Source organism: Schistocerca nitens, chromosome 7 (assembly GCF_023898315.1).
Source record: "Schistocerca nitens isolate TAMUIC-IGC-003100 chromosome 7, iqSchNite1.1, whole genome shotgun sequence".
NCBI lineage: Eukaryota > Metazoa > Arthropoda > Insecta > Orthoptera > Acrididae > Schistocerca > Schistocerca nitens.
Window position 1 is genome coordinate 230,459,454 of NC_064620.1, and position 27,548 is coordinate 230,487,001.

Sequence of the window (27,548 nt, forward strand, 5' to 3'; positions counted from 1 at the left end):
AGACAGTAATGAGTGAAAGTATGCTTGCAATCCCCCCAGCACCAGATCGAAAATCATTACCTTTCTAACTATTTTCTGTGAACAGTCCACATCGAATTTCTTTACCTACTTGTTGTGGAATAGGTCTACAGTAGCTGAGCAGTTTCGCTAGATCATCATCATAGAATGCTAATGTAAGATCTTCCCTTAAAATGGACAAACAAAATCATGTTTGTAAGTTCACAATTGGAAGTTTAACAATCTTTGTCATGTCTTCAAGATATTACCGGTGATGATGATGTCTCTTAGAGTCTCTCATAATTTTTTCGCACAGATAGTTAGTATGGACATGTGTGGAGCATAGCAGTTTTTGTTTCTTCAAAAAGTAAAATTTCACAATGTACAGATGAAGTGATCATAGAATAGAATAGAATAGAATAGAATATTTTTATTAGCATTTCAGTATTTTTGTTTACAGAGGGTTTTAGTTTCAGTATGATATTCAAATAGTTACAGAAAGGGGAGAAAAAGAACTAAAGACCTTTTCTTCGGCATTATGTAAAACAATGTTTTATGCAGTAATTAAATATGCACATAAGAAAAGAATCACAGTAAATAACTAGCTTATATAATATCAAAACATTTTCTTCATAATGTTTATTCGTGTGCAGTTAAGTAGAAAGAGTCATGGAATGGTCACAATAGTCACAAATATTATTTCAATGAAGCAAAACACACACAGTTTAATGCCGATTGCTCATAACTATAAAACAAGTTCTCTCAACCTGAATTAAACTAAAAAAGAGGGAACGCAAATGATTCCCAAGCTGGGCTAAAAGAAGCTACACCAGATGAAGACTAAGGGCAGACCAAACACAATGACACTGACAGAATGAGTGAGAGTGCAGACTGACTTTGGTCTTATAAAGAGTCGCTTAAGAATATTATTGAACTTTGTTACATCATAATACTTTACAAATTTTGTATCCCAGAAAGCTGAGCTTTTACTGGCTATTAACTTTTTGTCATATTATGTTTGTATATTATTTATCATAAGCAGCATTTATTAAAATATGCAATTCTAATATATGCTTATGATGTTGGGAATCCAGGGTTTGTGACCAAGGGAACCATTTTGACAATTAAAAATTAACTATATTGAAACTGTAGTAATTTTTACTTCAGGACCCTTGCTTATTAATACTGGTGTCAACAGATTCAGAAAAATCATGCCATCAAAAGTAGGTCAACAGATAATCGGATATATACAGTAGTTTGGCTGTAACTGGCAATCTTAATTTGGACCACATGAAATGTTTAACTAACAATATATTTTAAGCTGATGAAGTTTGAGGTAATGTAACTACTTTATTGAGAAAATGAAAAATAGCTCTTTAATTTGGAAGTGAACTCTCCTTCCGAATTTCCCTATCAGTTCATAAGATTTTCTGCATAGCTAGATGTACGAAATTTTATAATGGCAATATCTTTTCATAGTCATCATTTCTGACGAAACTAATTAGCTCATTGGAATTCAAGACAAACTAAATGTTCTAAGTAATAAAGTTTTGTAGGAGGAATTTATTTCCATCATTTTGATCATAGGCTTACTTTATGCTTAATGGAGAGCCTTTAACATCGGAATCTTGAAAAGAAAGTTAACAACAAATTCATGGAGATCTTAATTAATGAAACAATAGTGCATGCAAAGCAGGATAGTTTGAGTCAACCTGCTTTGTCACATACCGTTTCCCTGTTTGTGGTCGGATCAACCTCGCGTAATTTCTCTGTTAATGTATTACAAACAACTGCCTTCTTATCTCTGCATTCCCTGCTTCTAATTTTCCACAAATATGTATGACTCCTATACAGTTCGAAAAAGTTCGGCAGCGAACTATCTGGGAGACCAACGTGTATCTGTCATTTTAAAATTTACAATGCACACACAAACGAGAAACACCTGACTGACCAAACAGCTTACTCAGATATATTTTAGCGTCAGATTTACGCCGAGGTGCAGTCCACACTCTCCAACTAGTCTGCGCAGATGTGATCTGAACCCACAGATTTAAACAATTTCGCTCAAACTTCCAACTCCGACTGCCAGGTTTGCACACATCTTATATCTGCGCAAATCTCCAGTTCACACTTCACACGCAATGGCTTGCCTGCGCAGGTGAGATGTGCGGCGACATTTACGCAAACATATCGTTGCTTGTAAACGGTTCTTCTGACCAATACTGCGGAGGGATAAGCAGCAGTCTCACGATAAGCCACGATTCTGCCCCAGTCGAATTCCGACACGCTCTGGTAGACATTTTTCGTTCATTCACGAAACATAACACGAATCTGCTCACAAACATTCAGATGCGATTTCTGAATGACATAACTACTTTGTGCAGTTGCGCAGAAATGCTAATCATTTGCACTGATGCATATGGTACACTCCATGCCAATTTGACGTTTGTTTCATGACGCTTTCATGGTGTTGCAATTTCAATAGCCACAACACAGCAAAATCTACCTCCAGCAGACACTAAAGATGACGTTTCGCAACCAAACTCTATAGAAAAACTCTATAAAACCTTACTTTGAATTGCTGTACGTACCCACGTTATGTGTGTTTGAATCCTTCCACAGCCGACTAATATATTTGTAAAAAAAACTCAACAGCGGAACTTTTCAGTTAAGGTAAACAGATTATTTACGTAGTTGATAAAATATTTTAACTGCTACTTCGATACGAATAGATTATTCAACTAAACAGAGGACCAATCGTAAAAATTGCCTATATTTCTTTCTATATTGTGAGTGTTTCTTGATGGAATAGTATCGAGTTCTTAACGTCGATTGGTACAAACTTAAATCGTATCATCTTTGATTTACAAAGACATTAGGTTGTGGCTAATGTCAGGGAGTTTGTGTTTTGGTCTACTGTGGTGTTGTTGGTGCAGTGTAAAATCAGAAATGTTTTTGTGTACGGAAAAATGTAGCATACATTCACTTTCTTAATACAGCGAACGAGGCAGTAGAATCGACGGTCCTGCGATGGGGACGTGCAGAAGTCGCAGTTTTGTTTACATATAAGAGTTTTGTTGTTGATATGGCTGATACAACTGAAGCAACATGGCTGCTGCGAGAGGTGTTTCATATTTACTTTTTGTTTTGACGGTATCACTGTGCACTGGTAAGTAGAAAGAAGATGACGTAGCTGTTATAGGTATTTTAGTAAATTGCACATTTTACATTAAGTGAACGAAACCGAAATCGAGCATAATGGTACTCAAGATTTGTGTATACTTTGTTCATTTGAACTAGGTAAACAGAATTATCCTACAATCAGTCACCTAAAAGAAGAAGCCATTGACAATGATAGTGAGGAGCCTAATGAACCTCCAGATCAGCTTATTGGTGACTTTGGAAATTTTGACTCGAAGAGACTACGGACAGATTCTAAGAAGAGATTCAAATGTCTTTCTTGTGAACCACCAGATTGTTCAGGACTGACGGAATGCCATGATGCTCTGCAGGTAATTCCATCAATTCACCTTCAGAGCAACTAGTGAAGTGTTGATATTAGCTTTTAAGTGATATAGGACTTGAACACTAATCTTGATCTACACTTGAATAGATGCCACATGTCCATTTGTTTTGTATTGGTGTGTACTAACTGTTTTTGCGTTCTTTGTAGTAAGTCATTACTGCCGTAAAACTGTTATTTCAGTTTTTATAGTTGTTAGTTCGTTGTTTTGTCTTGCAGTGGTGTGGAATCACACACACAAAGTGAGAAATCAACCATAATCGAGTTGTCAGTCAATACATGTGACTTTAAGTTGAATTTTATGTCAGGTAAATACTTAAGGATGTAGAATATTCTGTTTTATTGAGTGCGTTATTTCTAACATCATTGTCAAGCGTTGTGCGGTACATATTTTTTTTGTCATGAAAATCGTTCTCGACAAAATTTTGTTTACGGATTCTAATATTCCAGTAAAGTGAATTGTTTCGGATTCTTTGATTTACAATGGCAGACCATCTACTGTGTATACAACAAGAATAGAGTTACCTTAATATCGATGTGTGTAATGGTTACTCCACGTTATGAATATGCTTCTCCATTGTGCAGTCTCTGTGTATTTTCTAATGTGACACTCTACATTTATTTTGTTAGATAGCGTGAATACAACTTACCAGGAAGATTGCCGATATCTTAATACCTGGCTTCTCTCGGAGAATAATGTGAACTGCATGTCATGAAATAAACTGTTTGACAGTCTTTTGCCCTTTAACATTTGTATATTCTAGTTCATGAACTGAAAAAAAAATGATATTTTCTGTGGAGAGCCTGTTGCTACCTTGGTTGTAAAACTGTCGGGCAATAGCATGTTTGAGCCTGCGTTATAGTGAAGTAGACCTGCTGCGTATATAAGTGAATACATTGCATAGACATGAAGAACGGAATGCTAGTAATTTACATAAGATACTGTCAGCACTGTTTAACTTTTTGCATTTGAGCAAGTTCGTTTGTAATTTTTTTGACAAAGCATGGAGAAATTAGGGTTTGACAATATGTATGTGTTAGTGACTTTTATCTGTGCACTCTTTTCTTTATTTTGCCTCTTGAAATTTTCACACTAGCCTTTTCTGCTACTTCCAGGAAGTGATTATTAAATATGTTGGCTACTAGACTGCTTTAAATTATTATTATTTTTCTTTCTTTAGTAACCAAAACGCACATTCTTTAACTGATTTTCTCTCTCCTGTTTCAACTATTGCTTCTAAAGATTTAATCTTATCACCTTCAGATTTTATACTGCGGTTTTCTTATTTATTTATTTATTTATTTAAATCACTTTCCTTAAGACAGTTTAGCCATTTACCGTGACTATTTTACATAATTTCCTTCATCTTGCAACTGATACTGTTGCACAGCCATTTGATTTTTATGCTGTTGACAATTATACCTGTGTGAATTCAGATTTTGTGCCCCCTAGTTGCTTGCATGTCAAATGGATTTGTATAGTTGTCAGCACAGGGCTTGGTTTTCTGTGAGATATGTACTAAATTGCTAGTTTGCCATTTGTTTGTGTAATAGTTTCAAGGAAAACAGGAATAATAATTCTTGTTGCTATTTGTTGAAATTACAATGCCATGTCCACTGACAATGATGGTATCAAAATACATACAGAAAAAGGTTTTTGAAACATCAATGCAGAAGTAAGCAAATAAATTAAAAGTTGTTTTTCTTAGTAGGCCTAACTGTTTACAACATTGTGCGGAAGGACCCTGGTAGCTATTTTTTAACCATTATTGTTATTCGTCTGCAGTCCCATAAGAATTTGTATTCATTTTGTTGCACGTGTGTAAAGTACAGGGTGTTTCAATAAAACTCATAGATTTCTAAAGATTATATATTCTACCTGAATGAAGGTAGAATTTTAAATTATGCATAGGACTCAACTACTAAGTTTTTAGATATAAAGGAATGTTCAATGCAAGTCATCAGCTTTGACCGCTGATGTAGGAAACATTAGTACCACGTTCATTGGCTTCACCAACTTAATGAAACTGAAACTTTCCAGTCTAACCTATACCTCAGGCTAAGCTAGAAATCAGTGTCACCATAAACAGCTCTTCCCCCGACCAAATTTGTCAGCTTCGCCAACTGACAACAAAGCTGTGTACATGTACAGCAAGATGTGACTTGACAGCAGCCATTAAAATATTGTGCAACTGGCCAAAGCAGACGACTTGTATCGAGCATTCCTCCTGACTCAAATGTTAGTATTCAGAAGAGCCATTCATTTTTACATGATGCGTATAACCACGGGGTACTTCTTACAATTAAATTTAGGCTCAGTGGTTTTATTTGCCTTTCACTAAAGCACTTTTAGTGGAGGGCACATTGAACAACAAACATCCAAACCAGAGTTGGAGAGTCACATTGACGGAGTCTTCCACAAATTATCAAAATAAAAAATCGTGTACTGTGATATCAAATGGGCATGAATGCCCTGTCCAATGTGACATCCATACCTCTATTACGACTGAATCATTGAGACAGCTCACCATTAATTTATGCTCATGCATGCAAGTAGCATTGTAGAGGTGCTCTGTCCCATTAAACAATTATTGGCGTATTTCTCCAGTTGTGAAAAAAAAAGCCAGATCAACATACCCAGGTATTTGATTCCTGTAGCTACCGTTTCCACAAAAGAGAATGGTCCTTAAATCTTTCTTGGGCAAAAGGCACAAATCATGTGACTCTTTGGAGTGTGTCTATTGTACTCGACAAAGATATGTGGTAGCTGTATTCTGCATGTTCTCACATTGTGGTGGTTCTCTTTTCCACTTGAACTGGATGTAACCACTTTACTAAAAACTAAGTGTGAACGAAAATGCAGTAATTGTTTTCCATTTCCACATCCAGAATGAATCCATAAAGAGTTACAAATTTTGTTGGGACAGAGTGATTAACTTTTACTGTACACACAATGGTTTCTTTGATTCTGTCACATGAAGATATCTTCAGATGATTGCTGTTGATGGTTAATACCAGTTCACACTGTAAAACTTGTGTGTAATTGCCTGGTACAAAACTCCGTGAGTTGTAGTTAATCACCAGCAGAAGGCTTGTAATAGTTGAGTCCTGCATGGCTTGAACGCAAACATCACCACAAAACACCCAGACAGATGCACGAGGAATGGCGAATTATCTGCTGGCTTGTTGAGTAGACAGACTTCTGGGTACTTTGTGCAAAAAAATTTTGAACGCTCTCCACATTTTCACTGAGGGATGACCTGTGGATTTCACTGCTCATGGACAACCAGTATTTCGAAACTACTGGTGCTTTTGTTGAATGTTTTATGCTGTAAGGGATGCTGTGCCTTGTTCTCAACAGAAATTACTCCATGAAGTTGCAACTGAATTGGGCCTATTGAAATGTAGAACATATAACATCTTTTGTTGCTGTGTTGTTACCATTGTAACTTGACAAGTATTGGGTATTCTGTGAGTGAGCTAGCTATACCAGCGAGATCCTACTGGCAACTTACAGCTGGTGCCAAGTTAAACTTTTAGTTTTGATGCATGAGGTAAATTTCGTCACAAGCTTTTACACGAATCTCATACTAACAAAAGATTAGTGGTAATTTTCTCACACTAGCAGTAATGGGAATTAAGGCTAGATTCCTTTATTATATATGTCTGGAGAAAGTAGCTACATTCAGAGAAAGCTACTGGTGCTGCTCTCAGCACTGCTCAGCTACTGTTTTTATTTAACGTGCTAAACAAACCATTCATGTAACATTATGCAGAACGCTATGAGTTGTCTTTGTACTGCCACAAACTGTGCTGTACGCAGAGTGGTGCAGTAGTTAATGTCGCTGGTTGGTGTGCTGCAGGTCACCAGCTTGAACCCAGCCACTAGCACTTGTTATTTAGTATTTGTCATTTTGTGATGGTACTCGAAATTTATTACGTTTACATAATACATGTATATGCATATTTTGGAATAGTCATTGTTTATATAAATAGTTGTGCTCTCGGTGCTGGTTGTATGTTGGTGTTGATAATAAACATGCTTTCAGTGATAACTGTTGTACACGGTGTCTCAAAGGAAAGTTTATATTTGAAGAAGTCTCCACGCATGCATGCATGACAAATCAGAGGAGAGTGTGGGTATGTTCATTGCTTGCTTGTCATTTAGGAATTCAGTTGGTATGGAGTGCTTCTCAGGAGCAGACTTCCGGTTCTGTGTGCGAAAATTTTACAAACATAGTGGTTCGGCAACTGTAGTGCAGAGGAAATTTTGCAGTGATTGTGGATTGGATAATGTAAATTATGCTCCGAGTGTTCCCATTGCCTGGAAATGGATCAAAACATTTGAGGAGACTGGTTCAACACTGGCCAAACCAAAATCCAGTTGACTATGGTAATCAAGAATGGGTGAATTCTCGGAGAGTGTAAATAAATGCTTTTAGTGATAACTGTTGTACAGGGTGTCTCAGAGGAAGGTTATATTTGAAGAGGTCTCCACGCATGTGCGACAAATCGGAGGAGAGTGGGGGTATGTCCGTGACGATCCTAACATCTCCATTTGTAAGCATGCAAGTTCTTTATATGTGCATAGATCGTCAATACACAGAATTCTGCAAAATACCTTAAACTGCACCCTTAAAAAATCCAATTGGTGCTAGAATTAAGGCCTCAGGATGCCAGACATAGGCTGCAGTTCGTTAATGATGTGACTGAAAGCCCTCCATTTAACATCGTCATCTTTTATGACAAGGCTCATTTTTACCTGAACAGTAATGTCATTAAACAAAATTTTCACGAATGGAGTGCTACGAATCCTAAACAGAAGTATGAGAAACCCCATCATTCAGCAAAGTTACTGTATGGGCTGCAAGTTGGCTCAGGGGTAATTGGACTTTTTCGACGATGAGAGTGGTCGTGTAGTTACAGTGAATTCGGAACATTATGTGAAGATGTTAATGACTTTTTGGTTCATGAATTGCAATACTTTTCTGGTTGTAAGCAAAGAACACGGTTTCAGTACTAAGACGGAACCATGGCACACATGTCCAGTGTGTCTATACTGCAAGTTTGTGAAATTTTCCCTGGAAAATTGATCAGACAGTCCAAATTTGAGCCCATAGATTTTTTTTCCTGAGGAGATATGTCAAATATAAAGTGTATGTCAATAATCTGGCTTCTCTAGAGCAATTGAAAGAAAATATCTGCAGCAAAGTGGCAACCATTGCAATGCATACAAGCCGAGATGTCATGCAAAATTTTGTTCATCACTTAAATAAGTGCCTTAGACTTGCTGAATTGCATTTAAAGGACATTATTTTTAAGTAGTAAATTATGAATCCATATATTTCAATAATAAATAAAAAAATTGTTGATAGACTTTGACCTCTGTTTTATTTTGACAACTTTACCTCCTTTTTATTTTGAGACATAAGTATAAACTTTCTTTTGAGATACTCTGTACCTCATTGATGACTTTGCTTTTGGATTTGAACTGAATTGTGGTTATGATGTGACATTGCTTTATAGAGAAGGCAGGTACTTCAAAATATCTGCATAACAGTGGCTCCAATTAAACAATCTAAGCGAACAGGACCTGGAATACAAGCAGTAAATCATTCTTGAGGTCCATATTTCAGGAAACCAATGGCTTCCAGAACAGCAACAAGTTGGCTGTACATCAGACATCCATGAGTGTTTTTAGAGACATTTCTCAGGGCCTGACGGTATGCCTGAAAGGATTTGACCGAGTCACCGAATACAACAGGACATGCTTGGCAAGTTTTTACTTTTACTTGGACTCACAACCCAGCAGTAGTTCGAGAACAGTGGAGATGAACTCAACAATCGGGCACAAATTGCAGGCCGAACTGAAGTAAATGTTTGGGTGACAATCAGCAGCAAGTGTGCTTAGTGAAAGAACAATTGAAGGACAGGGTCCAACATCATGTGAGTGAATTTTCGGTATGGCTATCCCCTTCTTCAAGAAGATGGACAGTAGCCTTTTCAAAATGTTTGTATTGACATTGCAGTCGTAAGCACCAAGAAAACCATGAAGGTGAAATTTAAAAAATTCAAATTTTACATATTTAAAAAAAATTGAAATATTGTTTTTATTTCTTTTAACAGCAGTTAGCTGTACTTGTGTTTCCACGGTATACAAAGCATCAATCATAAAACAGTGGCTGAGTGTTGACGTACACAAATGCACACACGGGTTTCCCTCTTCATTCTGATCATGTTCTTGGTTTAAATAAAACTTGGAAGCAGAAGTCTTTCATGAAACAGGATTAAAAAGATATTCATGTTCTAATGTAATACTTGTTATTGATAATGATTATAAAGTTACAGTAAATAAAACTTGCAACACAATATTGGTTAAACACTAAAGTTGGCAGCCTTCATAAACAGAGTATAATAGGCACAAAATCTACAGCTTGTTGCCACAAGGAGGTCACACAAACTCAGGGGCGTCCTCGAAGAGTTAGGGTGTGGAAACTGTATCATATTAAGGAGCATCTGCAGGAGAAACGTTTACGTCTGACATCAGGTTCTAACAACCAAAAGACTGAGCGAAATACCAATGATTCAAGAAAGCCCATTATAGAGATGTCCATCTTCAAAATTGGAATGTAAAATGAAGGAACATAAAAATTGTGTTTCACTGTAATTAGAATTATGTGTGGATGTTCACACGCATAAATCTTGTAGGCATTTCTTTAAACATCTCAACTATTAATCACCACTTCACAGTACATCTACATGATTACTCTGCAATTCACATTTAAGTGCTTTGCAGAAGGTTCATCGAACCACAATCATACTATCTCCCTACCATTCCACTCCCGAACAGTGCGCGGGAAAAACGAACACCTAAACCTTTCTGTTCGAGCTCTGATTTCTCTTATTGTATTTTGATGATCATCAACAAAATATTTTCGCATTTGGAAGAGAAAGGTGATGACTGAAATTTCGTAAATAGATCTCGCCGCGACGAAAAAGTCTTTGCTTTAATGACTTCCATCCCAACTCGCGTATCATATCTGCCACACTCTCTCCCCTATTACGTGATAATACAAAATGAGCTGCCCTTCTTTGCACCCTTTCGATGTCCTCCGTCAATCCCACCTGGTAAGGATCCCACACCGCGCAGCAATATTCTAACAGAGGACGAACGAGTGTAGTGTAAGCTGTCTCTTTAGTGGACTTGTTGCATCTTCTAAGTGTCCTGCCAACGAAACGCAACCTTTGGCTCGCCTTCCCCACAATATTATCTATGTGGTCTTTCCACTGAAGTTGTTCATAATTTTAACACCCAGGTACTTAGTTGAATTGACAGCCTTGAGAATTGTACTATTTATCGAGTAATCAAATTCCGACGGATTTCTTATGTAACTCATGTGGATCACCTCACACTTTTCGTTATTTAGCGTCAACTGCCACCTGCCACACCATACAGCAATCTTTTCTAAATCGCTTTGCTACTGATACTGGTCTTCGTATGACCTTACTAGACGGTAAATTACAGCATCATCTGCGAACAACCTAAGAGAACTGCTCAGATGGTCACCCAGGTCATTAATATAGATCAGGAACAGCAGAGGTCCCAGTACGCTTCCCGGGGATCACCTGATATCACTTCAGTTTTACTCGATGATTTGCCGTCTATTACTACGAACTGTGACCTTCCTGACAGGAAATCACGAATCCATTCGCACAACTGCATACCCCATAGGCCCGCAGCTTGATTAGAAGTTGCTTGTGAGGAACGGTATCAAAAGCTTTCCGGAAATCTAGAAATACGGAATCAACTTGAGATCCCTGTCGATAGCGGCCATTACTTCGTGCGAATAAAGAGCTAGCTGTGTTGCACAAGAACGATGTTTTCTGAAACCATGCCGATTACGTATCAATAGATCGTTCCCTTCGAGGTGATTCATAATGTTTGAATACAGTATATGCTCCAAAACCCTACTGCAAGCCGACGTCAATGATATAGGTCTGTAGTTCGATGGATTACTCCTACTACCCTTCTTAAACACTGGTGCGACCTGCACAATTTTGCAATCTGTAGGTACAGATCTATCGTTGAGCGAGCGGTTGTATATGATTGCTAAGTAGGGAGCTATTGTATCAGCGTAATCTGAAAGGAACCTAATCGGTATACAATCTGGACCTGAAGACTTGCCCGTATCAAGCGATTTGAGTTGTTTCGCAACCCCTAAGGTATCTACTTCTAAGAAAGTCATGCTAGCAGCTGTTCATGTTTCAAATTCTGGAATATTCCATTCGTCTTCCCTGGTGAAGGAATTTCGGAAAACTGCGTGCGTTCAATAACTCCGCTTTAGCGGCACAGTCGTCGGTAACGGTACATTTGTTCACTTATGAAATTTATCAACAATTCATTTGAGTTTGACAATAACAGAAATATTCACAAGTAAAATGCTAGAAGGAAAAAAGATCTGCTTTGCCCTTTAAAGAATCTAACTTTATCACAGCAAGGAGTGAAATATGCAGCTATAGAACTCATTGATGATCTACCCCCAGAAATAAATGTCTGACATTTAGTGAACTGGTTATCCAGATAGCAGGAACTAACTTTGTGACCGAGCGAGGTGGCGCAGTGGACTTGCATGCAGGAGAATGATGGTTCGAACCTGTGTCCGGCCATACTGATTTAGGTTTTCTGTTATTTCCCTATATTGCTTCAGGCAAATGCCAGGATGTTTCCTTTGAAAGGGCATGGCCGGCTTCCTTCCCCTTCCTCCCCTGTGTGGTGGGACCAATGACCTAAGTGTTTGGTCCCCGCCCCCAACCAACCAAGCAGCTAACTTTGTGAAAGTAGCGCTCGTTATTAACTCGAAGTGTGAGCAATAAAGGTGACTGTGGAAAATACTTTCGCAGAAAGCCATGACAGCTTGCTGTTAATGTCATTAAATTTACTGACGGAGTAAGAAATGCATAACAGTGCTGACAGAGCAAGCAACGGAAGGTGCAAGAAAATATTAACAAGCAAAAGTTAAATAAGTCATGATGTGAAAGTTTCTGAAGAAGGGACCCAGTGCTGAATGGGGCAAGATGCAAGTGTCTGCCCCAACAAAAAATGAGTAAAATGTGCCCAGTAAATATTTAACTGATGCGTATATGTTATTTTATTTTAAGAGGTTTCCAGAATTAACGAGTCATTACACACTGACAAGGGAACATACTTAAATAAAAAAGAGCATACTGTATTAGATTTTTAATGGAAAAATGAAGCATCATAATTAAAGGAGCCTGTGGTTTATTTAGACAAACTGTGGATTCACACACTCTGCAATCTGAATAAGTGTTGCAAGTGACAGTGTTCGAAGACAGTTGTCAATCAACAGTACTAGGAAAAGTTTCATTGTTGTGAATGCGGAGTTTCATTTCGTGTTTATTTCTCCTCTATGACTACAACAGGAAAACTTCGGACTATCATGTAGAAACAGAGAGAAAAAGCTAAAAATATGTAGAGACAAGGATACCTGGACTTTTGACATTAATTAAGGAGCACTAACCTTCTCCTCCTCATTCCATTTACAAAATTTTGCAAGAAAATGGTTCCCTTCCTACTGCCAAAAAGCTGTGCTGCTGGAAAAAAATATATATATTGTACACCTGGAAAGAAGATATCATTTTTGATCTGATGATGGCATATGCCACCTGGGGATAATAGAAGTACTATAATGCTTTTAACATTATCTGCCAACAAATAGTGTAAAAGCATAGCTACCAGAGTGCCATCAATGTCTACCTTTTAGTAGGGAATGCTCACAGCGAGAAGGCTCAGTGTGGTGCAAAAGTATGAAACCAGCAGGCAACCATGCAATGAAAGTGCACTGCAGTCAACTGAGCGATATTGAAATGGCTCGGATTGTGGCCTTCCAACTGGCGGGATGGTTGTTTTGGAGAATTGCCACCCAAGTTGGACATGCTGTGTCATTTGTCCAACAGTGCTGATAACAGTGGTCACGTGAACATTCTCACACCTGTAGATGATGTTCTGGACATGCACGCACCTCAGACGCCCACCAGGATTGTTGTATTGAAGGGCAGCAGTAGCAGATTGTACAGCCACCACAGCACAGATAAAAGGACTTGTGAGCCCAGGCATGTCAACATGAACTATTGCAACCCAGTTATTAGCAGTGGGACCAAGTACGTGCACACTCACACCCTATCATCGAGATGCATGACTCGACTGGTGCCATTCGAGAATCAATTTGGGAGATGAAATAGTGTGCCATGGTCTTCAGCAATGAAAGCAAATTCTGCGTGCATGCAAGTGATATTTGTTTGCACATATGACGTAGACGTGGTGAGTGCTGTCTTGTAGAATGCATTTCTCCAAGACACACTGGCCTCATGGTCTGGTATGCAATAAGCTACAACTCTCGTTCACCTTTAGTGTTTCTGAAGGGGATGCTAACTGGAGCTCGGTACGTGCAGAATGTTGTTAGATCAGTTCTTTTTCCATTTTGTGGCAGGAAGGTTATATGTTGTTCCAACAAGGTAATGCTCGTCCACACAGTACCCATGAAACTTCACAAGCGTTGCAAGACATGCAGCAACCTCCTTGGCCAGCATGATCTTTAGGTGTCTCCAATCAAGCCTGTGTGGGATACGGCTGAAAAGTGACTTGTGTGACATGTCAACAAACAACTCTTACAGAACTATGTGAACAGGTGAAGCAGATGTAGCATAACACATCCCAGGACAGTATTCGCCATATGTACGATTGACTGGGTGTCATAGTCAGCACCTTGATTGATGTCCGTGGAGACTAACCATGTGCTAGTATGGGTGTTCCGGTGTGGGTCAATACCTGTTACCTCAGAACTTCTCGTGCTATTAATCTGTAAATATAATCATTTCAGGTACTCGATATGCACTGTTGCAACAATGAATCTTGAGTGAATTGGAAACCTCTAAAAGGGCATACTAATTTTTTCCCGCAGTGTATATGGACCTAAATTGTATAGAAATGGTCTGGAGCCTTGGCAAAAATGTCTGCAGTCATATGTTGAGCGCCATGCTCTCAAACCTGAAAACATAACGGCTCATACTTTTGCTGTACATAAACTGTCTGTGTAATGCAGCCTGGTGAAAACTTTAAATATGACCCTACTTTGACAGCTTGGACATCGATTTTACTCCTTTTATATTCGAGCAACCTTTCTCCTGGTCTCACGAGGCTGAATGGACCTCCTCCCACACCTTGTCAGCAAAATTTGAGATGGTCATCTGGAATCAAACCCCTAACCTCCTTGTTACTAGCAAAAGTGCTAACTACTGGACCACACAGTCAGTGCGGTTTTGCTGCTGTGACATTAGCTTTTACTGTTTTGGCACTGGAAGACTAGACATGCCGTGCATCACGCCAAAAAAATACGTGGTGACTCGTGGAGGATACATACTTTGATAGACAAGGAAGCTGAAAATATAATAAAATCAGTAGGCACAGATTTGAACAGAGTGTCTGCATTACTATCTGCAATTGAAACAACAGATGAATTAACAGACACAGCTGTGGGAAATATCAACATCATTTGGGGAGGTAGTTTCATGGATACTGCCAGTGAAGCGTTGTGAACAACCAAGGTGAGATGTACGAAGGTAAGTTAAAAATTACCCACAATGTTGACATAACTTTTCTTATGTTCTCATAAAGATCTGTGTCCTTGTTTATGTTATTGATTTGCTGTTGTGGTCCTTTATGAAAGTTTGATTATAATTCCTCAATTTCTCCTCCTCTTGTTGCAGGTAGACAATCACTGCTTTGTTAGAAGTTTACACCAAAGAGGAATATCAAGCAGTGTTCTGGTTTTTGTGGTCAGAAGGTGTATCGGGGCCACAGTCCGTCAGAGACATGTGGCTCAATACAGAAACAGTGTCTTGCCGCAACAGAGTGTTTACAAATGAATCACAAAATTAAAAATCGGTCATACAAGTGTTACACAAGAGGAAGGAGCCGCAGAATCATCCACGCCACAGATGATGATATCATTGAATGTGCATGTTACAGTGTTCTGATTGACAGATGAGTGACTAGTGCAAGTGCAGTCTGTGCAAGATGGGTCCCAAAATGGCTCACAGTGTTGCTTAAACAAATGCATACGTGAAAAACATTTGGATCGCTATGGTAATGAACATGACAGCTTCTTAGACTGAATCGTCACTGGTGACACAACGTGGCTCCACCATTATGAGCCAGAGAGTAAGTGACAGAGCATGGAATGGAAGCATCCATAATCATCCAGCAGGAAGACGTTCAAAACCCAACCATCCACACGAAAACTGATACTTACTGTTTTTTGGGACCTAAAAGACCCAGTGCTGGAACATTATCAGGATAGTGGCACAACAATAAACAGTTCTCATTACTGTGAGATGCTTACTGACAGGCTGCAATTCGAAGCAATCAACGAGGACTACTATCAAAAAATGTCATGTTATTGCATGGTAATGCCTGTCTACATACTGCTGCCCACACTGCTCCGGAAACTCCCTTTTAACTACCACGTGTCTGGTCCTTTCAAAAAGGCATTAAGGGGCTGTAAATTCACCTCAAACTAAGAAGTTAATGTTGCAATGTGTACGTGGCTTGCTGCTCAGCTGAAAATCTTCTTTTCTGAAGGCATCAGGAAAATTGTGCAACAGTGGACCAAGTGCATTAAAAAGCAAGGGGGCTATATTAAAAAAATATATTAATGTATGTGTCCTATTTGTATTGCAATAAAAGTTATAGCTTCATTGTGGATAATTTTTGGCTTACCTTCATACAGTCAAATCTTGCTACAACGAATTTCTTGGGACCATGAAGACTAAATTGTTGTACAAGGGTTATTGTTATAATGAGGTTTTGTTATTGTGACGCGGAGCGAGGAGCCATGTTTTCGTGACTGAGAAGTACTTTTCTGGCGAAAAATAACATTAAAAGCAAATAGTGAAACACATTTTGTTCACTTCCTTTATTAATACTGTAGCTGTAGAATATCTTACTTTTGTGTACAGAAAATGCACTTTTTTTTCCAATACTGTCTTTATCAACCGCTGCACTGAAACACTGGGCACTGAATATGCTACTGGCTGAATTGTTTCCAGCTGATCTATTAGCTCCAGCAGAGGAGGGGGATTTGCACTTACCACATCACTACCATCATCAGAATCTTCAGCAGGCGAATTACCCTTTAATTCCTCAATGATAGGTTTGTCAGTATGTGCTTCAAATACCAATGCCTCGTCATCCACTAACAAGTATTCAACTACTGAAGCATCTATGTTTTTACCAGTAACTACTGAACAAATCTCCGGATCACTTTGAATATCATCCTGCATTATTTCATCCACCACATCTTTCTCACCTACATCTTCACTTTCAGAAATTCTTACATTTTTCCAGCAGGTCACAATCGCATTTGGCTGTACACTGTTCCAGTAACAAGCGATCATGTCACAAGCCTGCTTCACATTGAAACTGGAGGGATTGCTCACCCTTCTTTCAATGTTTGTGATCATGTGTTGAACTACACGTGAACGGTATTTTGTCTTAAAGTTCTTAATTATTCCCATATCTAGTGGCTGAAGAATCAAAGTTCAGTTCGGGGGGAAGTAGCATAGTTCAGTGTTCTTCAGCGCTGGCATGTTTCTATGCGCACTACAGTTATTCACCAGCAATGCAATTTCCTTATTCTTAATTGACATCTCTATCAAGCGAAAGCAGCTACTCACTAAAAAGAGTAGACATCATCCATGCTTTGCGATTTGCTTTGTAATTGACTGCAATAAAAGAAATCACATTTATAATACGACTGTAGCAAAACATTACAGAAGAAGCTATACTGTACTGAATTAACTTATAAATTAAAGGAAGTTAAATAAAATGTATGTACCATGTACCCTCTTACCTGGTAAGCTACTTACATTTTTGAAGTACCATAGGTTTGTTGATCACCAGTGGTGTCAATTTATGTGTCCCTGAAGTGTTGTTGCAGAGAACAGTTAGACATACTTTAGATTGCTTCCCTCCTTTACACTATTCTCCCATAAAGGCCATCGTCATATCTGGATTCATTTTATAAAACAATCCCGTCTCATCTGCATTGTACAAATTTTCAGAACTGTATTTTTCTAACAGTTTGCACATTGTGTTTTTCCTCCAAAATTCTGCATCACGTAAAGGTGCTGATTTTCCTTCATCTGAAATCACTTTAAAAATGATCCCATGCCTTTCATTAAATCTTTGCAACCATCTGTTCCTTGCCTTAAAATTAGAATTGCCAAGCAACTTAGCGAAATCTAAGGCTTTTTGACATATCAATGGACCGACCATTAATTGGTACATTCTGTGCTTGCATCTCATTAAACCACCCAGTGTAGCACTGTCCACATCGTCAGCAGCAGCCATCATCATTCTTCTTCTTGAACGGTTAAATTTACCACCTACAAAGATTTCTTCAAATTATTTTCTTTTTTTAAGGAATGTAGCTAACGTCGATTGTGGAAGTCCATACTTCCTTGCCGCATCTACGTGTTTCATTCCATTATCAATGTCTTTGAAACCTCAATTTTTGTCTCCAACCTTATTTGTGTCCAACTTCCAGCCATTGTCCAAATCTTAGCGAATTTCAAAGCATTTACATCAACTAAAAACATTGGTTCAAATGGCTCTGAGCACTATGGGACTCAACTGCTGTGGTCATAAGTCCCCTAGAACTTAGAACTACTTAAACCTAACTAACCTAAGGACAGCACACAACACCCAGCCATCACGAGGCAGAGAAAATCCCTGACCCCGCCGGGAATCGAACCCGGGAACCCGGGCGTGGGAAGCGAGAACGCTACCGCACGACCACGAGATGCGGGCACTAAAAACATTTGCAGACTGCAAAAATCATGGAGATAAGCTTCTTATGAGCCCAACAAAACACTTCTGTCTGCTACTGAAGCTCAACAATGGACAAACTAAACACTCGTTCAAACAAAGGAGCTCTTTGACGCTTGCCGCTCAGCACAGCTCGCCCGCGGCTGTACGCTATTCTCTTTACCGCTAGAATAAATACAGTACTGTAGTATGTAGTGAAGCTTCTGGAAATGAAAGGCCAAAGGTCTAGTAGCTAAATAAACAATACCTACCGCTGTAGTGACCTTCTTAGAAGTAGGAAATAGTAAATTCCTCGAAATTTTGTCTTTGTTATAACAGGGTGTTGCTAAATTTACTTCATCATTGTAACGAAGGTAATTAACATAGTACATATAGGAAATCAGCCAGGGCCATATAAAATTGTTGCTGTACCCCGGTTTATCGTTGTATTGGTAATCGTTATATGGAGGTTTGACTTTATTATATGTGCTGTTTTTGTTCTTATTCTAAGTGAACTCTGTATTCAGTGGTGCATACAGACATGTAGCATGTAACACCACTCCACTTGTAATACTATTAGAATGTACACTGGTACTTACTACGTCCCCTACCTGCTTATCAGGTGTAAATATGATGGTGCTGCCATCCTGAAGAGGTTATCAGTTCACTTTGCTGGACAATATTTACATCTTTCTGTTTTCAACCTCTGTTTTTCATCATTTCCTGTAAAGCAGCTGCATTGTTTTTTGTCATTGTTTCTCTGCCATTGTGCTTAAAAAATAAATGTACAGTACCTGTATTTAAAAACAAAATGCGTGAAAAGATTTTGACACATTTATTAATTTTGACACACAATTTACTGACTTCAACACACCCATCTCTAAATTTGAAAGCTGACTGAAGAGCTTCAACAGTGGCAGTACCGAAAGACAATCAGTCAGCAGTAGCAACTGATGTTCACGTTGTTCAGTCTGATGAACAAAAAATAAGGCAATAAATCTTAGTGATGTTGCAACTCCTGAAAGCAGGCATGTGTGTCCATCCTAGAAGAACAATCTTTCCATTTTAAGTGATGATTGTGTCATGTGAAAAGAAAAAAGAGTCTACAAAATTATATAGTGTTTTGCTGTGATTGAATTAAGTGTTTTCATAAATGTACTAGCCAGTAAGATGTTTAGATGATACACTGATGCTAACTGTTGCCTTAAATGGAGGATATGTTTATGAAATAAGTTGGATGTAGAGACTCATATTCATTCACCCCAATGGGATTTAGAGTGCTGGTAGTGAGTATTAGATGAGAAACAAATCATTATAGAGCTAATATGTTTACAGTGTTGGAAATCTCGAGTCCGTGATTCTGATGGCGTGGAACGAGTTTCGCGAGGTTGTACAACTGTTCCTGACCATGTACCTTTCATTTGTGGATCATCTTCAAAGTCTGGCCATACCAAACGCCACACAGGGGGCCAGTATGCAATGGACTGCTGTGAAGGAGACTATTGTAATAATGGCTCTTTTCCATATTTAGCAAATTCAAACTTTGTTGGTGAGTAGCGGAAGTTTTTTTTAAACATACTAACTTATTTGTGGAGAGATCATTTTAGTTATTTCTTGACTGCACATTTCTCTTGTCATAATACAGGAACAGTTAACTGAGTTCCATCAAAGAAACTTATTACATATGACCTCTTGGCAGATACACATTAAGATAAATAAATGTGAAAAAAAAAATCACTGAATAGTAACATGGAATGAAAATTACAAACTATAAGGGGTGTTCAAAAAGAAACAAGCCAGAGGCATAATTACAGAAACCAGTACCTATATGTTAGAAGTATTGACCCTGGCTGTTGACGCACTTGTCCAACTGTGACATAAGGCGGCGAATGTCTGTCTCATAAAATTCCCGGGGCTGTGCTGCTAACAAGTTTCACACATACAACTGGACGTCGTTGTATGAGGTGAATTCTTTGCACCTCAGAGCCTTGTTAAGGGGACCAAAAATGGCGTAATCACAGGGGGAGAGGTCCAAACTATATGGAGAGTGGCGGAGAACCTCCCATTTTAATTTTTGCAGGAGGGGTGTGACTATGTTGGCCATATGAGGCTTTGCATTGTCATGGAGCAGAATAACCCCTTGGATGAGATTGCCTGGTTGTTTTGATTTGATCGCTGGGCGAAGGGTGGTCAAGGTTTGTAAATAATGCTGGGCATTCGCTGTTGTCCTGTCCTGCAGGTAGTAAATCAGTAGGGGGCCATATTGGTTAAAGAAGAATGTCAGCATAACTTTCCCTGCACTCGAGTGGATGACAATGTCCAACTGTACGTGCAGAACTTGTTAACATCGCAGCCCCGGGAATTTTATGAGACAGACATTTACTGCCTTGTGTCGCAGTGGGACAAGTGTCTCAACAGCCAGGGTCAATACTTATAACATACAGGTATTGGTTTCTGCAATTATGCCTCCGGCTTGTTTCTTTTTGAATGCCCCTTATACGTTAAACTTGTAGTAGTCCAACTTTCCAGTATAACAGTTGACAATGAATTGCAGAAAATAAGTTTTACATTTCCAAACATGATGGCTATTTGAGAAGGTGTACTAAAACTGCAGGCAATTGGTAAAATATGTGTAAGTGGACAGTGTTAATTGGTCCAGGAGGAAAATGTTCCCAGAGGATATGATAATCACTGTGATGAATATACAAGATGAAAAGGGCTAGTAAGGAAAAGAATGCTAAATATGAAAGAAGATAAAAAATGGTGGGAAAGAAGTAGACATCTACAACACAATAGGAGAGGGATAGTTGGTCAGAGCATTAGTTGCAAAGTATCAGAATGCATGAAAAAAGGCCAATTGGGTTAGATGAGAAAAACTAGACATATGCAGAATAATAAGAAGTTGAAGTAGTTCATATTAAAGATGAATGAGAAATAAGTTCTGTACTTCTGATGAGAAAGAGCAGTTGGATGATCTGTCCTGCAATATCTATACAATATTGTGAAGACTCCTGGTAGATTAAACCTGTGGTCTGGATTGGGGCGCAAACGTGGAACATTACCTTTCGCGGGAAATGCCCTTACTGATTGCGCTACCCAGACACAACCAGCAACCTGCCTTCACAGCTTTGTTTCCACCTAACACCTCTCTCCTACTTTCCAAGTTTCACAGATGGTCTCCTGCATACCTATTGGAACTAGCAATCGTTGAAGAAAGGATATTGCAGACAGATGGCTTAACCACAGGTGCCCAGGGCTTACCAGAGGTCTGTAAGCAGTAGAGTGCATCACTCAGTGTGTAATTTGATGTTACTATGAAATTTCTGCTTTGCTAAGTCACTCTTACAGAATTTTGAACTGGGGTATCCATGATGTAATGAACTAATCAGCATTGTCATATGTGGCTCTCTTCACTGAAAAAAAAGCGGGGGGGGTGCCATATTGGTACATTGTCTCCGTTATTGTGCATTAACTGAGAATGCGTATTGGGAAGCTGAGTGTCATTTGACACTATCAAACACTCCCTTACCTCCATCTGTTTACCAAAGCAAACAGTCTCTACCAGCAAGCATCCACAGTGGATACTTGGCCATGTGAGCTAAGATTTTGACGACAGCAGTTGAAATGCTGGCAGCTTAATTCAACAAAGGTATTCCAAATTAAAGAGTCCGAGCTGTGTTGTAGTCCAGTGAATGTGGAAATTTTTCATGTCTGTTATACAGGGTTTGAACAATATGATGCAGGTGTGTTGTTGTCACAGCTACCATGATCAACTGCTCCACATGGCTTACAACAACAGAGGAAATAGTAGACAACAGTTTCCTACCCCAGAAGAGAAGTAGGACTCTGCAACACCTACCCAATGTCTCGTGCAGTAGTCATACACAACTTTATTCTCCCTAATGTTCAAAAATTCATTCTGGGAAGTTAAAATCTGAACACAGACATGTGAGAATATTGCTACAAGTTTTGGAAGTCAGGGAATTTTAAATATGTCATCGAAATTTGAAAGAAAATTGAAAAATGTCGTTTTTGGCTAAGCAGATGAAACAATTTGTTTTACGGAGATGCCACACAACATCGTTGGCTGGGCACAGCCGAGTAGCTGCTGGCTGTTGTGTGCTCTCTCCTTACTCCGTCCTTCCTACCGCTTGTCCCCTCCCCACTGCTCCTCTCAGCGACCCCTCACCACTAGCTGAGCAGCTGGTGACAAGAATGGCAGGTAAGCACGAGGAATGGTGTTTTTGGCTCCTCAGACTATTTGCAAATGTTATTCATTGCACAGATTCATCACCACAGTCTCGTTAATCAATAGCTCATGACTATGGGCATGAATAGTAAGCCACACAAGTGGATTTCTGTGACAGACCAGAACTGCATTCCGGTTCTACAGGTATCTCCGATGGACTGGGCCAGCCTATCTGGGGCCCATGATTTTCCACTAACGTACAGGTTCTGTCTGATCTTGTCTCTGCAATCTCCCCACTGGCCACGTCCATTCATGTGTGGTGTAAATAGGCAGATTTTCATGATTTATCTTTGAACCCAGGACTATGGAGCATGCTCAACAAGCCAGAGGCCACAGGCGACGGATTTCTGGAGTTTTGACTGAGGCTCACTGCAATAATGTTGTACAGTGTGGTGTTATAAGCATTTTATTTATTGTAATACATTTTTGTACTTTGACAGTAGTTAATATATTTGAGAAAATGTAGGAATGATACTAGGAAGAAAACTGTGGCCGTTGCTAATGGTTTGTAGACTATGTACTTGTGTATTTATCGGAGGAAAAAACAAACAATACTTAAAAAAAAAGGGGGGGGCATAACACAGTAGGTAATAGTCTACAGTAATGAACACAGTACAAGCAGACGTTTTATTGACCCTCACTGTAGTGTTGGTTATACAAAACTTGCCTTCTTTTGTACTTCTTCAAAAGGGCTAAATTTTTTTAGCTCATTTCTGAAATTGTTCAAGGTATTTTAAATCCATCTTTGCAACTACAAGAATATGTATATTTTTGTCACCAAGTGCATTTTTTAAAAATATCATCAGTGGTCGAAGTGACATATTTACAATCTGGCTTGCTTTCCGGATATAAAAACAGTTTATTACAAAAGCTGTTGATGTTACTTACGATATATTGTATCTGATTTTTGCTCACATCAGAAATGCTGTCTGCTTTCACATTTTTTTAGAATTTCCTCATTTAGCACTGTTGTTTCTTTTACTGCAGTTGCAAATATGGATTCAAAATACTTTCGATTATTATAAAGCATATATGGACAATGTGGTCAAATAACTAAAGAATTTTTTTGTGAAACTTTATTTCAAATTTCGAAGCTCAGTTTTTAGTACAGTGTGGTCCATAGTTGGAATACTGTCTGGAATTGTATCAATTATCCCTTTGTATACCATTGCTTACATTCTTGTTTGCGTACTGTTCGTGTGTCACTTTTGACAAACTAGGTATTTCACAATACAGTAGTGTAAGTTTTACAATGTGGTTGTTGGTCCAGCCCCTCCGTTAGACTTGTAGCAACGGAAAGTTGATGTCACCTGAAAACCACTCATTGATCAGTGGTGAGTTTTGAGTAACTTGTATATTTCCCTTGTTGCCATGTTAAAGGAGTTTGCACAGTGTCACCTCACAAACATCCTAATGCAGTTGTGATTGCCACAGAATCCTGGAACACTGGTTTATTAAATGAGGACAGTTCAGATCAAATGTTTATGAAAAACTACATTCTTGGTATAAAAATAAATGTACCTTGTTGTGAAGCCACCCTAATTCTCATTTCACCAACTATCTCTCGGACTCCTAAAACATTACATCATTCCATTGCAGAAGTCTACAGTTACTCATATATCACAGTAATAAGAAAATTTCGCATGTTTATCATGTAGCAAAATACTCTCCACTTTCAGTGCCATCATTCATCAAACTCTTGTTTTGATATTTCGAACCGTTTGAGACACAAGGGAGATTTTGAATATTTCTTTCTCACACCTGTGCAAGCAGAAGTGTACAAATTATATACAATCCATTTTCTCAGGATTGTCTGCAGCTTGTGGTCTAGTGGCTAACATTGCTGCCTCTGGATCACGGGGTGCCAGGCTCGATTCCCGGTTGGGTTGGAGATCTTCTCCACCTGGGGACTGGGTGTTTGTGTTGTCCCCATCATTTGGGAAAAGTAGCAAGACTGGACAGTGGGAAGATGGGAACTTTTATGAGCACTGGCAACCATGCAGTTGAGCACCTTACAAACCAAATATTATCATTATTTTCTCAAGATTGGTATTTTCTCGAGATTGGAAGTAACATGTAGTTTGGGTAGACCAAGACATGCGATATCGTTTATGGATTATCTCTGCACTTTAGGAAAAATTGTCTCTCAGCTCTTTGAAGGAGATGCTGTACTCTCATTTGATGAGAGTCTTAACAAGGCGTCTGTTGCAGAAAATGGGTACTGCATTCAGATATTGCCACAGAGTAAACAAACAGGTTGCAATGCACTACTTTCCATCTACATTTTTAGGCCATACCACTGCCACTGATATGTTGGACAGTTTTAAGAAATAAACTTCAGACCTGACTGTTACCAACTTTCTTAAAGTATCAATGGATGGCCCTAATAACAACTGGGCTTTCGTGAGGGACTTATTTCTTGATCTGAAGAGTATTCATATGGACAATGCATCAACTTTTAATGATATGGGGTCTTTAGTCTCCACACAGTTTGTCAGATTTTCAAGACTGCAGCCCTTAAAGACTAACTGATGTATTATCTGCCAGGAAATTGGTATGCGATGTACAAGTTGATGATGAAGCTAGTGTTAATCCTGCCAAATAAATTAACTTAGGTCATGCTGTATTGTTTGAGCTGAGAAATTTAAAAGTGTCTACCAAGGATATTTTAATTTTCAGAGCTGAGTGCAGGGAGTTTGTGATCATAATTTGCTCAGTCCTCCTCCTAAAGCCGCCGTTGAAGTATAGCATTTGTAGATACATAAGCTTTTGTGATCCAGCTGTGAATAGTAGTATCCAGGAACTAGCAACAGTAGAATCTCAAACACCTTGCACAAATTGATACAGAATTGGATGAGCACTAAAGACTGTGATAAAGTTAAGAAAGAATTCACACAATTTCTTGGTAAACAAGAATATTTGGATCTCCGTGCAAGCTACAAGAGAAGTTAGACTAGAATTAATCACTTTTGGAGGTACTGCCAGCATTTGTATGGCTTTCTTCAAAAGGTTCTCATTATGATTGATGGTCAAGCCTTTGTAGAGCAAGGTTCTTCCATTAGTAAAGAGTGTATGATAGTCAACTAAGAAACAGAGTCAAGTATGTAAAGTATATGATGACCTGAAATCAGCTGGCAGTTTCTTCAAGATTTTTGTTGACAAGAGAATGGTTCTGGACTATTGCAGTGCCCAAAATCAGTATGGCGAAGCTTTAAAGCAGAAGGGTAGAAGGAAGAGATCCATTGTCCAGCATGTTAATGAACTAACGGGCAGAATGTCACAGATACTTGCAGAGAGGGCCACTGAACTGAGTGGAATTGATGAAGAGATTGCTTCTCCCACATAGAAATTTTGACTGGTTTCATTGATTGATTTTAATTGTTTGTTTTTACTTTTTGTTTTTGGCAAAACACTTAGTATTGTTTGGCAGGGAAAATGTCACTGTACATACTCCAGTGCTGTCTTTCTTATTTTTGAAACCTTAATGTTATGTTATGCAACATATTCCTTTCATGTTTTCTGTTCAGTCTGATGCATTATCTTTCCTGGAAAGTTCATAAATCCTGTGTGGGACAAGGAGCAAAAACTTGTGGTTATTCAGAGTTCGAGTTAAACCTTTAATAAATGCAGAAAACTTTTAGCTAAAGTGGCTTTTACTCATGCAACTTACCTGTTTACTTATCCTCCAGATCATAAATCTTCTAAAGGAGACAATAAAGTGGTGTTCATTGAAAATTAGAATTAAAAACAACCAATCTAGGTGGCACAGTGGTTAGCACACTGGACTCGCATTCAGGAGGACAACAGTTCAAACCCGCATCCAGCTATCGTGGTTGAGGTTTCTCATGATTTCTCTGAATCACTTCATGCAAATGCTGGGTGGTTCCTTTGAAAGGGCACGGCCGCCTTCCTTCCCCCTCCTTCCCTAATCCGATGAAGCCAATGACTTCATTATTTGGTCCCATCCCCCAGATCAACCAACCAATTGAAAACACATTCAGAAATGCAGAAGTCCTTACATTTTTTTTTTAACTTGCCATTTTTCTTACTCCTGACATCTCTAAATTTGTCATGAAAAATTGCTAAAACGGTGTCTGGAAATCAGTGAATTTCACTTTTGGAAACTTGTGGCAACCCTGAATATTCATCTGCTATTTCCTCCAGTTACACAGCACATGTTCACCACTTTCATAATTCCGCCATTTTCATCAGAATAAAATATATGCCAGGAATAATCTGAAACCAAGAACTTGATTCAAAACCATTACACTGTTCACATATTTTGTTTTGTCTGATGGATCTAGTGATGAGTTTGCTACACAAACTGTCAACTAAGAAATTTCAAGATTCTCACTGGTCATTCACAAAGTGTTGTGTCAGAAAGTTGGAAGTGAAGTTGCTGACATTCACAGAGTGAGCAACGTAAAAGCAAACCCACAACGAGACCACCACCTGACACAATTTATGAAAAACTCCCACACAATTAGTGCAACTAGCAGATGTAAATAGTACTACTGATTTTTTCTGCTGTTTGCCAGGTGTTTGTGTATCAGGGCAGTATTGCATTTCATTGCAGTGCAGTAGTGCCTGTGTAAAATGCTTATTCAGTCCAGGACATTTGTTATTTGTAAGCAATCATATGATACTGTTTCCTCCATTGCTGGGGCTTCCAAATTTGTATTTGGCACTGGTTTTTTTGAATGACTATCTTTCCTTTGGTTGATGACAGTTGAGTAGACTTTTATAAGTAGTCAATCTGTATCTACAGTTCTCTTTAATATTAGTCTCTTCTCCAATGTTTCATTTGCTAGACAGGAATGTAATGGTGGTGGTGGTGGTGGTGGTGGTGGTGGTCGTCGTCGTCGTCGTCGTCGTCGTGCTGGCGGTGGCTGGTA

The 27,548-nt window shown here is 38.8% G+C and overlaps 1 protein-coding gene across 1 annotated transcript in view; it reads left to right on the top strand.

Annotated features, from left to right (window-relative positions):
• Positions 1-2,887: 2,887 nt before the first annotated feature.
• Positions 2,888-27,548, top strand: part of LOC126194731 (activin receptor type-1) — a 102,657-nt gene continuing 77,996 nt past the window's right edge. The window contains exons 1-3 of the mRNA XM_049932983.1: positions 2,888-3,166; positions 3,298-3,509; positions 19,740-19,953. Coding sequence (XP_049788940.1) covers positions 3,106-3,166; positions 3,298-3,509; positions 19,740-19,953 — 487 coding nt within the window. The 5' untranslated portion in view covers positions 2,888-3,105. The remainder of the gene's footprint in view (positions 3,167-3,297; positions 3,510-19,739; positions 19,954-27,548) is intronic.